The sequence below is a fragment of the Lepidochelys kempii genome, chromosome 2, assembly GCF_965140285.1.
Source record: "Lepidochelys kempii isolate rLepKem1 chromosome 2, rLepKem1.hap1, whole genome shotgun sequence".
NCBI classification, from domain to species: Eukaryota; Metazoa; Chordata; order Testudines; family Cheloniidae; genus Lepidochelys; species Lepidochelys kempii.
This window is the reverse complement of record NC_136381.1, coordinates 268,230,370-268,246,218: the sequence shown is the minus strand read 5'-3', so window position 1 is coordinate 268,246,218 and position 15,849 is coordinate 268,230,370. Positions and strand designations below refer to the sequence as shown.

Genomic DNA, 15,849 nt, shown 5'->3' with positions numbered 1-15,849 from the left:
TTTGGATCCATCAACTTCAGGTGTAATTGTAGTTGCTGCTCTACACCAGTCGTACAAAAGAAGAACAGCGGACAATGCAAATTATAGTACGTACATCAAGATAATAGCTTCAGGGAGAAACCCTGAAATGGCTGAGGAAATGTTGGTGGGAACAACCGCCTTCTCACTCGGAAGGAGGAGGTGACAGTGTTACCTTTAGGTTTTAAAAGTCATGATCAGATCTGTACATGTTACATGATAAAAAAAAATAACACAAACACCCCCCCATACACACATGCTCCCCACCTGCCCAAGTGAAAAGCTCCAGGGTGGTGATCTGCCCAGATAATTCCTGTGTCAGGAGTCTGGGAGAACATCTCTTTGGATTTACCTACTAACATAGGGGCAGGAAGTAGGACTGCTGTGCACCCCCTGGCTTGAAAGGGTGTCCATCATATAAAGAGTTCACAGTTTGGTTCAATGGATCTCATTATACCCCACTATACAAATCATTCCAGCCCCCGTCCCTACTAATCTCCCATGTGTTCCCCATTTATTCAGGGTTTTGTTTTTTGTTTTTTTTTAACTCCTGAGTCCCTCTTCTGCTGGAGTCACAGAACTCAGATGTCCTCCAGGTGAGTGAAGGCCAAAGCAAGGGTCACGTTAGGAACAAGAACAAACTAGACCTCCTAAGCTATTGCTGGACGTGGACCATGGAGCTGACCTTGAGATGTCTGCTTATGTCCTAAGCAATTGCGATTCAGTCTTGTCCAGTGATGCCCAGCAGCAGGCCTTCCATACAGAGTGCCCATCCCCCTCCTACTCCCAGTCATTCATGTCCCTCTGACTTCTTCCTCTCCCGGTGCTGTCCGCCTGCCGCCATGTGGGGATGTTTCACAAGCAGAAGTTGGTTCCCCTGCGTGTCCCCATGGTGCCGTTGCTGCATTTTCAGTTGAGAGAGAAGAATCCTCCTCAGCTAGTGTCCCTGGTTCCCCTTTCAGGTGGTGACAGAAGGAAGCCCACTGGCTGGGTTTCCACCTCTCCTCCAGGGGCTCAGACACACGCTGATCTGATGGGCTGAAGCTCTCTCTAAACCATGGACGTTTCAACTCCTCCTCTTGCCTTTTGTCTGACTAACGCACCTGCTGTACGTTAACTCCACTGGCTACCATGAATCTTCCATCTTTACAACCAGGAGTCCAGCCTCTGCTCCCTGTCCGGGGCTCTGAGAAACCTCCGGATGCCCTTGCTCTGCACTGTGGAGGCTCTGAGGTTCTTTCAGAGAGTCCTCGTATTGGAAGCTTTTCCCACCCGTGCCACACTGATGTGGCTGCTCCCTGACAGGGCCCTGCTGGTGTGTCTCTAGCTCAGGCTTCCCCGTGAAGCTTTTCCCGCCCTCAGTGCGGCGCTTCAGCCCTTCGCCCGACGTGTTACCCTGATGGCCGACAGACCCGCCATGGCTTTTAGCAGCTGGGCCGCCCTGGTGCGGTCTCTCTCCCATGTGGTTTCTTTGGTGCTTCATGAAGCTCCTCTTGAGCGTGAAGCTCTTGCTGCACTCAGCGCACTGGAAGGGCCGCTCGCCGGTGTGCACACGCTGGTGGTTGAGCAGGTACTCCTTGCGGCAGTAGCTCTTGTCGCACTGGGGGCACTTGTAGGGCCGCTCCCCCGTGTGGACGCGCTGGTGGTTGTTGAGCTTGGACTTCTCGCTGAAGCGGTCGTCGCACTGGCTGCACTTGTAGGGGCGCTCGCCGGTGTGGACGCGGTAGTGGTTGGTCAGCTTGGACTGCTGAGTGAAGCTCTTCTCGCACTGGGTGCACTTGTACGGGCGCTCGCCGGTGTGCAGGCGCTGGTGGGAGACGAGCACGGCCTTCTGCCGGAAGCTTTTCTCGCACACCGTGCACTGGAAGGGCCGCTCCCCCGTGTGCACACGCTGGTGGTTGAGCAGATACACCTTGCGGCTGTAGCTCTTCTCGCACTCGCTGCACTTGTAGGGCTTCTCCCCACGGTGAATCATCTGGTGGCGCAGCAGCTCTGACCGGCAGTTGAAGCTCTTCTCGCACTCGGTGCACTTGTAGGGCCGCACCTTGGCATGGCTCCGCAGGTGCTTGACGAAATTCCCCTTCAGCCGGAAGCTCTTCCCGCATTCACCGCAGGCAAAGGGCTTCTCCCCCGGCTGCGCCACAAAGCCCTTGAGCAGGCCGAAGTCTCGGTCGCACTGGGTGGATTTCTCCACTCTGCTGACTGCAGGGTTAGCCAGCTGTGCAGCCACTCCCTGCTGTAGGCTCTGCAAACCCTCCTCTTCTGATTTCACTGATGACATCCCCTGCAGCTCCAGCTTCTCCAGACATCCCTTCCAGGACTTCTCCTTCTCTTTGCTCACAGTCCCATCATTTGCTAAAGAAGAGAGAGAGAGAGAGAGAGACAGACGAGCATTAGTGCTTTGATCTGGAAGGAAACTCCCCTGGCTTAGAGATTCTGTGCAGAAAAAAAAATGACACTTGTTAATGGTCCAATGAATAATTTATAGCTTCAGTGTAATTAACTCAACAGACTTAAAGTAGGGCTCATCTTGGCTTGAAATCTTGTCTGCTAGACAGCACAATTTGGGTTGGATGTCATGACATTTCTAGCCTACAGACCTCCTGCATCATGGCATGACTTATGTTATGAGCCTGAAACCACCCCTCCAAGCTGGGTGTCGAGGGGTAAACATTCCCCCAGAGAAGGCATGGGGGCAGGCTAGAGGAGGGACCCTGTTCCTCTGCATCCCATCAAAACACTCAAAAAGGTGAAAGATGGGATCAACTGCCCCCCACTACTCCAGACAGGCGCGGAGCTGTGACCGATACCCGCCATCAAGTGATGACTGTACATTTACAGTGGGGCTATTTGACTGTCAGCTCTTTGGGGCAGAGATTGTCTTTTTGTTCTGTGTTCATAGACCACCTAGCACAACAGAGCCCTGACTTGGGACTGCAATGCAAATAACAATAAACGATCACTTAGAATAGGAAGAAAACCCAGAAGTGGAGGAGATCCTATGAACTGCAGGTAGCTACTCCACTCACTTCCTTTGAGGTGTTTCAATCCCTTAGGGCCCCACTCTTCCTCAGAGCCAATGGAAGTTTTGCACAAGAGCAGCCAGTCATTGCTCACCCATGCTGGAGCCTGAGAGAATTCTTCCTTCCCCTAATTCCTGATGGTCCCCAGCATCCAGCTCTTCCTCTTGTTTGATCCAGGTTGAAGTGTCAGATGTGGAAACTGGTGATTATGTTAATGAGAAACAAACAAATTAGTGTGTGTTTTACCAGCACTTATTGACCTCTTTCTGCAAAGGATTTGGGGCTAGAGCTGTCTGGGATGGGTGGGAGGTTGGGTAACATTTTGTGGAGAGAAGGGAAAACAGATGAGAAAACACATCCAGACAGATGTGGTTATACATGATGATGGGCCAGGTGCTGTTCACGCCTCTCACCAAGTCCAGGTTCCAACCCACTCCTCACCTGTGCTGGGCTCCACGGGAATTTCTCTGTCCGCCGAACCCCTCTGGCCTCTGATACATGGCTCCTCCCCTCCTTCAGCCCGGGGCAGGATGTCAGGGTTGGAAATGGCATGGCCTATTCATGAAGACAGAGTTGAGGGGAAATGAGTGGTTTATTCATATTCACCAGCCACTTACATGTGATTTTAAACCTGAGCTGAACAGAGGTAGAACTGGTGATCCTCAGGAAAGCAGATCTCTGCTTTTCCCAGGGGAGCCTGAGGAATTCCCACACTCCTGTAATATTGTTCCCTGCAGGGTCACACAGCTGCCCACTTTTCATCCTCTTGTCTTGGGGGGGGGTTCACTTCTGCCGGGGCAGAGGTCAGGGCGAAAAAGGGGCATGGCAGGGGCTGAGACAGGGCGTGGCTGGCATGTGGGTTTCAAGTGCAAATCCAGTTCATGAACATGAGATGCCTGGCAGATACTTGGGAGGGCTCCAAGAGACTCCTACAGCCAGCCAGGAGTAGCAGTTCACCTGTGTGTGCTCTGGAGCTGTGCTTCCAACAGGAAGTTCAGTGCCTCGTATGCAGACTACAGAACACTTCGTGGCCCACTGGCCTGCAGCCCCCTTCTCTCATCTTCCTTCAGCTTGTTGGATGATGAGTAACAAAGCGCTGGGCCCTGCCGACAACTCTCTCAGCCCTCACCCAAACCCTGCATTTTTTTAGTCCTTACAGAGAACGTGTGGGTTTGTGATACTTGGTAAAACTCACCAGCGCTAGGGTCCACAGGGATTTCTCTTTCCACCAACCCTTCCTTCTTCTGGATTCTTTCCTGTAATCCTTCCAGGGATTCCCACCGATCCCTGACACACGGCTCCTCCCCTCGTTCAATGCGGGACAGAATGTCTGGCTTAGAAACAGCGTAGTCTGTTCATGGTAGCAGATGTTAAGGGAACGTCATGGCCTATTAATATTCATTACAAATAATGCTAAATGATTTTAAACCAGCTCCCCTTCTCTCACTGGAGCTGACGACAGATCTGAAAGGAGGCCAATACCTAATAAGGATCCTGTAAAAAGATACCATTTCTTGTGGAGGTCGGGTGTGCTTCCCAGCAGAAGAGCCGGGGTTTACCACATAGAAGGGGAGTTGATACGCACAGTGGTATATCAACCCATTTGTTGGTGAACCTAAACCTGAACAAAGTCTACAGAAAGAAAAGGAGGACTTGTGGCACCTTAGAGACTAACCAATTTATTGGTTAGTCTCTAAGGTGCCACAAGTCCTCCTTTTCTTTTTGCGAATACAGACTAACACGGCTGTTACTCTGAAAGTCTACAGAGTCCCTTCAAGGCCAGAGCCAGTTCAGGGAGGAATGCTCAATGCTGTATTACCAGGTGACACAAAAGAAGAGGTTACTTAGCTTACTGTAACTTGAGTTATTTGAGGTGCTTGTCCCTATGGTGTGGTTGCCGTAAGATACATGCACGCCTGTGTGCTCTCAACCAGAGACAGCAAAGCAGTGTCTGCAGGCCTGCGCAGAGCAGCCCCTCATGCCTCCAAACAAGACTCGCTGCCACTCAGTTCCTTCTCTACAGCCGAGGGGAAGGAAGGTGGAGCATCCATAGGGACAAAGCATCTCAAAGAACTCAAGGTCTTATAAGGTAAGTAACCTCTCCTCCGCCTTTGAGTATATATGTCCCGATGGGTGCTCCACCAGAGGAGACTCCCAAGCAGTAACTTGACAGGGAGGCAAGTCCAAGATTGTTTGGAGGATTGCTTCACCAAAGGTCATATCATCCCTAGAAGTAGGTAAGATGGCATAATGCTTGGCAAGGGTGTGACCAGAAGACCAAGTTGCAGTCCTGTACATTTCTGTTATGGGCAACATCTTTCAGCAGAGCTATAGCTGTGGACTGAGCTCTGGAGGAGTGTGCTGTTCTAACAGGTTGAAATGCAACCTGAAACTCCTTAGACAGTCTGAGAATGGAAATAGGTTGTCCATTCCTCCTCTCTGCAGATGACACAAATAATCTTGGAGGAGCCCAGAAGGTCTTAATCCTGTCAGGGTAGAGGGTGAGATTCCTTCTGACACCTAGTATAAGTAGACTGGTCTCCCCTCCGGAGGCTTTGGGTAAAACACTGATAGGCAGCTCTCTTCATTAATGTGGTATTCTGAAGAGACCTTAGGAAGGAAGCGAGGATGGGGATGCAGTGTAACCTCATCTCTATAGAGGGTAGTAAATGGCGGGTCTGCCATAACAACACCAAGCTCTCCCATTCTTTAAGAGATGGCTCTAAAGAACTAAGTCTTGAGGGAGAAGTGCAGGAGAGAACAGGTAACCATAGGTACAAAGTGGGGGCCCTCAGGGCACTGAGAACCAAATTAAGGTCCCACTTGAGAACTGGAGTCTCTACAGGGGGAAAAAAAGTTGTGTAGCCCCTTGAGGAATCTGGCATAAGTGATGTGGGCAAAAACCAAGAAGCCCTCAGTGGGTGACTGGAAGACTGTGACAGCAGCCAAAAGTATTTTGAGTAAGACAAATTTATAGTGCGGACCTGACATCAGTATAACTATGCTGCTCAGGAGTGTGGATTTTTCACACTCCTGAGCAACAGTTATACCAACCTAACCGCCAGTGTAGACAGCGCTAAATTGATAGGAGGGCTTCTCCCGTCGATGTAGCTACCGCCTCTCACAGAAGTGGATTAACCACACTGACGGGAGAAGCTCTCCCATTGGCACAGTTGTGTCTTTAATCAAGTGGTGCAACTGCAGAGCTGCAGCATTTTAAGTGTAGACCATGCCCTGGATTCACTGCTAGACCCTGTATCTTCAAATCCAACAGGCAGCCCAGGATTCTGGAGAGTGGAACCTCTGATGCTTGAGACGAGTGCAGAGAACAGCAGGAGTGGAAGCTTTTCCACTTCTGAAGGTAAGTTTCAAAGTACTAGTTTTACTGCTAGATAGGAGAACTGACTCGACCTTATCCGAACGGGTTACTTCCCTGCTCAAAACTCACCTAGAGCGATGTGTACTGGCAGTACGGGGGTCTCTTTCTTGCTGGTACTCTATAAAATTGTTCACCAAGGTGACCCCAAGGATTCCAGGAAGCCCAACTAGGGGGCTGATTGGGGAAAGTCCCCACAGATACTTGTAACGCCTGGATATGGAGCATCTGATGGGGTACTGAGCACTCCCCAAAATAGTGGCTTAGCAGGGTGTGGTGGTATAATGCTGAAAAAGAGCCCTGTACTGAGACCTCTGAGTCCAAAGTATAATCATCCCCTGGGCAGAACGCGGGAGAACCAGATACAGCTGCCAAATGCAGAGGCTGGACATCTGACCGACGTTCAATCCAGGAGGATTGTGGTTGCAGATGTCTGAGCGGTACCAGGGAAGGAGCTTTCGTAGAGGTCAGTAACAGGGGACATGCCAGTTCCTCCGGTATGAAAAGGCCCTCTGGAGAGAGAAACCTGGAGGGTACTGAAGGGCTACGGTATGCGCAAGTCTGAGTTTGTACCAGAGCCTGGACAAGGGCGCCGTGCTGAGATGGTGAGCACGGTAGCAGAGAGGCTTGTAGAGAAACTTCTCTGACCTCCGAGCTCTGGTGCAGGGAAGGTGACGGTACTGGGAGTGTCAGTAGGAAGCCTGGTCACATCTCAGGGCCGAGAGGGGTCACTCAGTACCAAGGTAGATGACTCCCTGTGTTATTAGAAGACTTCTCTGGATGCTGCTTCTTGTGAGGGGCCAGCAGCTCGGTTCTGGAATCAGACGGCACCTCAGCTGTGCCCTTAGAGGAACACAAGGCCTCCTTAGAGTGGAATTTAGGGGGTGACCCACCCCTCTTTCTTGTTTCCCAGATAAGGGCAAGAGGCGGCTGCTTCTCAGAAGTCCTCGCCTCTCAAAGTGCTGCTGGAGCAGCCTGGGACGTGGAGGCCAATGTACAGAGGAGGACGCGGGCCCCACCAGCGCTAGTGAGCATTCCATTAGAAGGTACTTCAGTCTAGCCTTTGTCTTTCCGAGACCTGCCTCTAAACCCTGAACTGATCTTGCACTTGGACAGAATGTGGGTGTCTCCAAAGCAGTTTGAATGCCTGTCACTACAGGGAAAAGACCTGTGGCAAGTTTGGCAGGACTTAAACCCTGGGATCTTTGGCATAACGCAGAGTGCTAATGGACCAAATTGGACGATAGAAAGAAAAAAGAGCGGGGGGGGGAATCCCTCCTCTCAACACAGCTGTGTTAAAACTGAACGCAGAAATAAAATAATCACACAAATAAAGCAAAAACTAAGAATAAATCACTATGTTAAGAAAGGCGGGAAGCTGAGAACCAGCGGACATGCAACCACTCCATCTCGAGCCGTAGGCAGTTGAGAAGGCACTGAGTGGCAGCAGGTCTGCGCCCCCCTATATGCCCTCGGTGGGAGGCGCCACTCTGGCAGGCATAGGCCTGTAGACACTGCTTTGTCGTCTCCAGTCAAGGGTGCATGGCATGTATGCATCCTACAGTGCAGCACCCTATGGACATACACTCAAAGGACTAGCTGATACAGTGGTAGGACTGAGATTTTAAATCAGCAGAAGACTGATTTTACCACAGGATGGGGTGATCTGGCTCTTTAAGGAAACGAAGGATGGTTTTGTATTTCAGGCACTGGCCTGCTACTCAGAACATCTGGGTTCAATTCCTGGCTCTGCCACAGACTCCCTGGGTGATCTGGCAAGTCACTTAAACTTGCCGGACTTGATCCCAAACCCTTGGAAGTCAATGGGAGACATTCCATATCCTTCAAAGGGTTTGGGGAAACTAGATATTAGAAGAAAAGAGTTTTAAATAGGAGGGTGTGTGGTATGAGCTGTCTATTGCTAATGCTCTGGGAAGTAGTGATCCACTAGAAATCAAAGGAACTGGAGAATAACCTGCAACAGGAATCAGAGTAGCAACTGTTTCTAATCAGAGAGTGAAAACCGATCCTTACCCAGAGAGATCAGAGTCTCATAGTTCCCCTTCATCACGTTTTTGTAAAGCTCCTTCTGCCATTCGTCTAAGTTCTCCCACTCCTGCTCATTGAAATAGACGGAGACATCATCAAATGTCACCGGCACCTGGAATCACAAGGGTTACAATAAGCTTCTTTCTTAGACTATAGCGGCTTGACTCGAAGCCCACCAAAGTAAATGCCATTGACTTCCATAGGCTTTGGAGAAGATCCTTATGGCAGGGAATGTATCTTATGCTGTGCTCTTAGTTGAACCAAGTCTGGACCAACAATTTTAGCAGAAACTTTGAAGAGTCAGGCCCAAAAATCAGCAAAAAGATATGTGTCTCCTGAAAGGTGCAGAGCACCCTCGCCTCCCACTGACCAAATGCAGTATTTGCAGCAGGTGTTCTGTTGAAAGCATATGGTGGGCTGGGCACATGGGGCTGGCTGTCATCTAGATTTCCAACCACTGTTTCCAAACTGCATCAGACGTGATGCATAAGTACACTCCTAATATTACTTTTCCACATCAGCACTTGCTGGAGATGAAAGGCAAATCAGTGACTGAGCTGGAAACAGAGCCCAGATGTGCTGTACATTATGCATAAATGACTGGACTGACTGGGTCTGGCAAGTGAGTTTTTGGACACCATGAAGCCAGTAAGATCACTCCCTGCATCCGCACACTTATAAAGTGGTGAATTAAAGGGCCTGCACATCAGAAGATATGAAAACCCATCCAGTATCTAAGTTTGTACCCCTCAACACTAGCTGGGATATTGTTACCTTGGGGACTTCTCCCTTAGTGCCTGGGGGCAGTCTTAAGATCCAGAAGTTCCTGTTTCTCAGCAGGTTTTCCATGTTCTCCAGCCTTCTCTGCAGGAAATTATTCTCCTGGATCAGAGTTCCCAAAATAGTCCATTTACTCTCCAGCTGGTTACCAAATTCCATTGCTGTCTTCTCACAGTCTGTTAACTTCTTCTCAGTTGTCCGTGTTCTCTCCTCCAGATTCAGTAATCGTGTGGCATGGGAATTCACTTTCCTCTCCACAGCTTGGATGGCAGCCACTACTGTCCACAAGGAGATCTCTGTAGTGTGGTGATGGGCTTCATTCACAGGAGTTTGTTCAGGGACAGTGGGATCCTGTTTCCAAGAAGAGAAACTGAAAGTCAGCATCAGGGAAAAAACAGCCTAAGAGCCCTTCAGCACTACCTGGGGCTGGACCCTCTTGTACAGTCAGGATCCACACAGGGGAAAACTATTTCCTTTCCTGTACCGAAGGAGATTTGAAATGGAAACCCCACCATGTCTGACTCATAGGAAGTATGGAATATTCATAGGCTATAGGGCTAAAAGGGACCATTCGATCATCTATCCCAGTGGTTCTCAAACTTTTGTACTGGTGAGCCCTTTCACATAGCAAGCCTCTGAGTGCGACCCGCCCCTTATAAATTAAAATTTTTTTTATATATTTAACACCATTATAAATGCTGGAGGAAAGCGGGGTTTAGGGTGGAGGCTGACAGCTCGTGACCCCCCCATGTAATAACCTTGCGGCCCCCAGTTTAAGAACCCCTGAATTCTAGCCTGACCTGCACACCGCAGGCCCTTGAGTTTTACCCAGTTGCTAGTCCTGTACTCAGGCCAGTAACTAGTGCGTCCCTACAGCCCGGAGCTGGCTCTGCGCACCCCGGCGGGGACCTACAGCCCCCCAGGGCGCCCACGGCCGGGGGCTCGGCGGAGCTTGGACACAACAGCAGGAAGCCCGAGCACGACGGCCGGTTTCTCTGGGGCAAGGGAGGCTCCCGCACAGACCGACAACCTCCCCGCCGGGCCGGGCCGGGCCGGGCGTGCGCCCAAGGGGGCCCCCGGAAACCGGGCAGCTTCCCCCCAGCGCCCGGGGCGGAGCTGAACCCCCCGGGGGTACCTGGGGAGCAGCGCCGGGCCCCGCCCCTGCCGCCAGGGACCCCCCCGCCCGGCCGGGCAGCACCGCGCTCCCGGGGCAGCCCGGGCCGGGCGGGGAGAAGCTCCCGGGGCCCGAGGCCCCCCCGCCCGCCGGGCCCTTACCTGGGCAGCGGCCCGCTCGGCCATGGCCCCCCCGGTCGGGGCTGCTCCCGCGGGCCCGGCCCGGCCGAGCCCCGCTCCCGCCGCGGGCTGGGCAGAGTCCCGGCGCCGCCTCGCCACGGGCCGGCCCCGCTGCCGGGCGGAGCAGAGCGAGCGCGGCCCGCAGGGAGGGAGGGAGCCGCGGCCTGGCTGCCGGGGCCGGGAGCGGCGGGGCGGGGTCGGGCCGGTCGGGGAGCGCGGCGGCAGCGGCCCCTGGCGGCGGGAATCGCCTCCCTTTCCCCGCCCTCACCGGGCGAGAGAACAGGCTCCGTCCCTGGGGGACCCGCCCATCCCCGTGTCCTCGGGCAGCTGGGGAAGCAATGGGGGGGGGGCGGCACCTGCCCCTATTCCACCGCGCGCCCGCCCGCCGCGAGCCCGGCCACGGGCCCCAGCTCAGGGGACCCCGAGCTCTCTGCCCAGGTGCCTTGGCCGGGGCGGGGGATTCCAGCCACTTGCAAATTGTCCCCCAGGAACCCAGCTCTGGGACCAGAACAAAACAGGGACTGGTGCTTGGGCTACTGGGCCTGCTGGAAAACCCACAGGGGGTGACCAGAAAAGGGGTGAAGATATTTTTAATGCTTTCAGTTGTTGGAAAGTTTGCTGGGTATCATATTGTCAGTGAGTTAGGGAGGGTCTTTCAAAGAATCTAAAATAACTCTAGGCCTTTTGTTTCCCCTCCTCTGTGCCAACCCATTGTTGGATGCTGCAAGTCACCTGCATTTTCCTTCTGAGCCCTGACAGATAAAGTCCCCATTCCCACTCCCCTGATTGTAATGGGCTCAGTTCCATCTTTAGCACCCACACTGATAGGAGATAATAGACACCAGGTTTAAAACAAACAAAGTACTTCTTCCCACACCACGCAGTATACCTTTGGAACTCTGCCAGTGGACTGTGTGAAGGCCAAAATTATAACTTGGTTAAAAAAAATAGGTAAGTTCATGGAGAATAGGTCAATCAATGGCTAATAGCCAGGGGATGCAACCCTATCCACCGGATGTCCCTCAACCTCCAACTGCCTGAAGCATCTGGCACTGGCCCCTGTCAGAAGACAGGATACTGGGCTAGACAGACCATTGGTCTGACCCAGTATGGCCATTTTTATGTTATGCTCTAAAGAGATTGGCAATGAGTATTTCTTTGTTTACTAATTGTATTGCTCAAGTAAATAAAGGACCCTCATATTCTTTAACTTTGCCTTTAGTTCTTATCACAAAATCAGTTTTTAAAACACAGTATCCAAAATAGAGCAGATGTGTATAAGTAACGATGATAGAGAGGATTTATTAAATTAAGCAGCCGGAGAGGCACCGAGTGTCATCAAAAGAAAGGCTTTACTGGGAAAGGGGTATTGTGAGGAACAGACATGCTTGCTTTGAGGAAAATCTGTTAGGAAAACACAGGCCCTGAGTCTGCTCTCACTCCTAGTTATGTAAATCAACAGCAACTCCACTGAAGTCAAAGGAGTAACACTGCCCTACATGAGATAAGAGTCAGGCTAAAAGAAGCTGAAATGGGGTAACCACTAGGGGACAGAGGCCTTGATGAGCAGTCTCTGTACAGGGGGGACTCCACCCATGTGATGTAGCCACACAAAAGAGATACTTGCAGTATTGCCCATGCCACACATTCAAAAATCGTGAGTCAGGCCCCTCAAAATCATGACTTAAAAACAAATAGATGTTGGGCTCTTCTTTCTTGCCTTCTGAGATTTTAGGTTACACTTGGTCACATTTTCAAGTTTTTATCCACAACAAGGAACAGAAATGTGGGGTTTTTTTTAAACAAAAGCTTAGAGCCTCCTGTAATCAGTTGCCTCTAGGAGATGGGGCTTGACAGACACCCAATATCCCAAGACTCGAGACAAGACTGCAAGAGTTAACGGTGTCTTTTGGGAGGGAGTGAAGGTTCTGCTTCCTGATTAGTCTAAACATATTAAAAATCAGTAAGGAGAAAACCAGTGCAATGGGGACTGAAGAAGCACATGAGCAGCTGGAAGGAGAAAGCAACAGCATCCTTCAGCCCACGGCCTGTCTCTACACATTGCAACAGGGTGCACGTTAAAAGTATGATTTGCTTATTAATGATATTTACAATATCCTGAACACTGTAGCAGGTAACTGCAAGCTCACTGCGATGTAACGGTACGTGTTCCTATTGCTGGGCTCATTCAAGAGGCCCTGGTAAGCCTTGGTTAACAGCGAACCATGCTAATTACAGTACGTACATCAAAATAAAGGATTATGGGAGAAACCCTGAAATGACCGAGGTGTTGTTGTGGGGGAGGTAGGAACAACCGCCTTCTCACTCTGAAGGATGAGGTGACCGTGATCAGATTTGTACATGTTACGTGATAAGAAATAGCTCAACTACCCCCCCACACACACACCCCACTTGCCCAAGTGAAAAGTTCCATTGTGGTGACATGCCCAGATAGTTCCTGGGTCAGGACTCGGGGAGAACATCTCTTTGGATTTACCTGCAGTACGAACTTCCCATGTGTTCACGATTTTTTCAGGGTATTTCTCATTATCTCCCCCACTTTAATTTTACTCTCGAGTCCTTCCTCTGCTGGAGTCACTAGAGAATTCACATGACCTCAAGGTGAGTGAAGGCTAAAGCGAGGGACACGTTAGGAACAAGAACAGACTAGATCTCCTAAGCTATTGCTGGCCATGGGGCTGAACTTGAGATGTCTGCTTATGTCCTAAGCAATTGCGATTCAGTCTTGTCCAGTGATGCCCAGCAGCAGGCCTTCCATACAGAGTGCCCATCTCCCTCCTACTCCCGGTCATTCACGTCCCTCCGACTTCTTCCTCTCCCGGTGCCTTCCGCCTGCCGCCACGTGGCGATGTTTCACAAGCAGAAGTTGGTTCCCCTGCGTGTCCCCATGGTGCCGTTGCTGCATTTTCAGTTGAGAGAAAAGAATCCTCCTCAGCTAGTGTCCCTGGTTCCCCTTTCAGGTGGTGACGGAAGGAAGCCCACTGGCTGGGTTTCCACCTCTCCTCCAGGGGCTCAGACACACGCTGATCTGATGGGATGTTTCAACTCCTCCTCTTGCCTTTCATCTGACTAACGCACCTGCTGTACGTTAACTCCACTGGCTACCACGTATCTTCCATCTTTACAACCAGGAGTCCAGCCTCTGCTCCCTGTCCAGGGCTCCGAGAAATCTCCAGATGCCCTTGCTCTGCACTGTGGAGGCTCTGATGTTCTTTCAGAGATTCCTCATATCGGAAGCTTTTCCCACACGTGCCACACTGATGTGGCCATTCCCCAGCATGGACCTGCTGGTGTGTCTCAGGCTTCCCCGTGAAGCTTTCCCCACACTCAGTGCGGCACTTCAGCCCTTCTCCCGGGTCATTACCCTCATGGCCGACAGACCTGCCATGGCTTTTAGCAGCTGGGCCGCCCTGGTGCGGTCTCTCTCCCATGTGGTTTCTTTGGTGCTTCATGAAGCTCGTCTTGAGCGTGAAGCTCTTGCTGCACTCAGCGCACTGGAAGGGCCGCTCGCCCGTGTGCACACGCTGGTGGTTGAGCAGGTACTCCTTGCGGCTGTAGCTCTTGTCACACTTGGTGCATTTGTAGGGCCACTCCCCCGTGTGGACGCGGTAGTGGTTGTTGAGCTTGGACTTCTCGCTGAAGCTGTTCTCGCACTGGGTGCACTTGTACGGGCGCTCGCCCGTGTGCAGGCGCTGGTGGGAGATGAGCACGGCCTTCTGCCGGAAGCTTTTCTCGCACACCGTGCACTGGAAGGGCCGCTCCCCCGTGTGCACACGCTGGTGGTTGAGCAGATACACCTTGCGGCTGTAGCTCTTCTCGCACTCGCTGCACTTGTAGGGCTTCTCCCCGCGGTGAATCATCTGGTGGCGCAGCAGCTCTGACCGGCAGTTGAAGCTCTTCTCGCACTCGGTGCACTTGTAGGGCCGCACCTTGGCATGGCTCCGCAGGTGCTTGACCAAATTCCCCTTCAGCCGGAAGCTCTTCCCGCATTCACCGCAGGCAAAGGGCTTCTCCCCCGGCTGCACCACAAAGCCCTTGAGCAGGCCGAAGTCTCGGCCACACTGGGTTGATTGCTCCACTCTGATGACTGCAGGGTTAGCCAGCTGTGCAGCCACTCCCTGCTGTAGGCTCTGCAAACCCTCCTCTTCTGATTTCACCAAGAAAATCCTGTGTGGTTCTAACTTTTTCAGACATCCCTCCTGGGGCTTCTCCTCCTCTTTGCTCGCTGTCCCATCATTTGCTAGATTAGAGAGAGAGAGAGAGAGAGAGGCATTAGTGCTTTGATCTGGAAAGAAAGCTCCCCTGGCTAAGAGATTCTGTGCAGAAAAAACTGACAGTTTTCAATGGCCCAATGAGTAATTTATTGCTTCAGCATATGAACTCAACAGACCTAAAGTAGGGCTCGTCTTGGCTTGAAATCTTGTGTGCTAGACAGCGCAATTTGGGTTGGATGTCATGACACTTCTAGCCTACACACCTCCTGCATCACGGCATGACTGATGTTATGAGCCTGAAACCACCCCTCCAAGCTGGGTGTCGAGGGGTAAACATTCCCCCAGAGAAGGAATGGGGGCAGAGTAAAGGAGGGACCCCATTCTTCTGCATCACATCAAACACTCAGAACACAGGATCAACTGCCCCCCATTAGTCACACAGGCAGTGACTGACATTCACCATCAAATAACGGCTATACATTTACAATGGGGCTGTTAGACTGTAAGCGTCAGGTCAGGCTATGCCTGCTACCGTAATGAGAGTAGATGGTACTACCTGCAGCTCATCAACCCCACTACCTTGTGGGTAGCCAGGGAGGGCATAAGGTAAAGGGAGCAAACCCTGACAGAAAAGCCCCCTGCCTTGTGGTGAATTCGAGAGAATGTAAGCCTATGCGAGTAAACTCAGACAGAAAATCTGGAGCAGAGCTCCAAAGGCAGTCAGAGACTAATATTTTAGAAACTTTCTGGCAACTCCTGCAGCAGATCAGGTACCAGATGTATTGGTTCTTCCTCTTCTCTGGATTTTACCAGTGACACCGAGAGGGGGGTCCTGATGCATGGGCAACTCAGGGCCTCCATAGCATATGCCCGGGCTTGTGCCCTGGAGAGGTACTCCAGCTTCACCTCAAGTGTCGGCACAACTCGGGAGGCAGTCGTCACTGCTTCTAAGCTCTTACTCTATTGGCACAGAGTTGAATGCCAGGGGCTGTCTCTGACGGTGGGAAAGATCATCATATCTCACTGGACAACTACCACCCCCCATAAAACTGGGCAGCCCCCAGACAATAGGGTG

At 51.7% G+C, this 15,849-nt stretch overlaps 1 protein-coding gene across 1 annotated transcript in view; it reads right to left on the bottom strand.

Moving 5' to 3' along the window:
* The window catches only part of LOC140905764 (uncharacterized), a 29,687-nt gene continuing 13,838 nt past the window's right edge, over window positions 1-15,849 (bottom strand). Inside the window, exons 7-15 of the mRNA XM_078851343.1 lie at window positions 13,666-14,800; window positions 12,542-12,549; window positions 10,522-10,802; window positions 9,241-9,597; window positions 8,452-8,578; window positions 4,237-4,392; window positions 3,483-3,596; window positions 3,136-3,240; window positions 1-2,373 (exon numbers count right to left, since the gene is read on the bottom strand). Coding sequence (XP_078707469.1) covers window positions 1,145-2,373; window positions 3,136-3,240; window positions 3,483-3,596; window positions 4,237-4,392; window positions 8,452-8,578; window positions 9,241-9,597; window positions 10,522-10,802; window positions 12,542-12,549; window positions 13,666-14,800 — 3,512 coding nt within the window. The 3' untranslated portion in view covers window positions 1-1,144. The remainder of the gene's footprint in view (window positions 2,374-3,135; window positions 3,241-3,482; window positions 3,597-4,236; window positions 4,393-8,451; window positions 8,579-9,240; window positions 9,598-10,521; window positions 10,803-12,541; window positions 12,550-13,665; window positions 14,801-15,849) is intronic.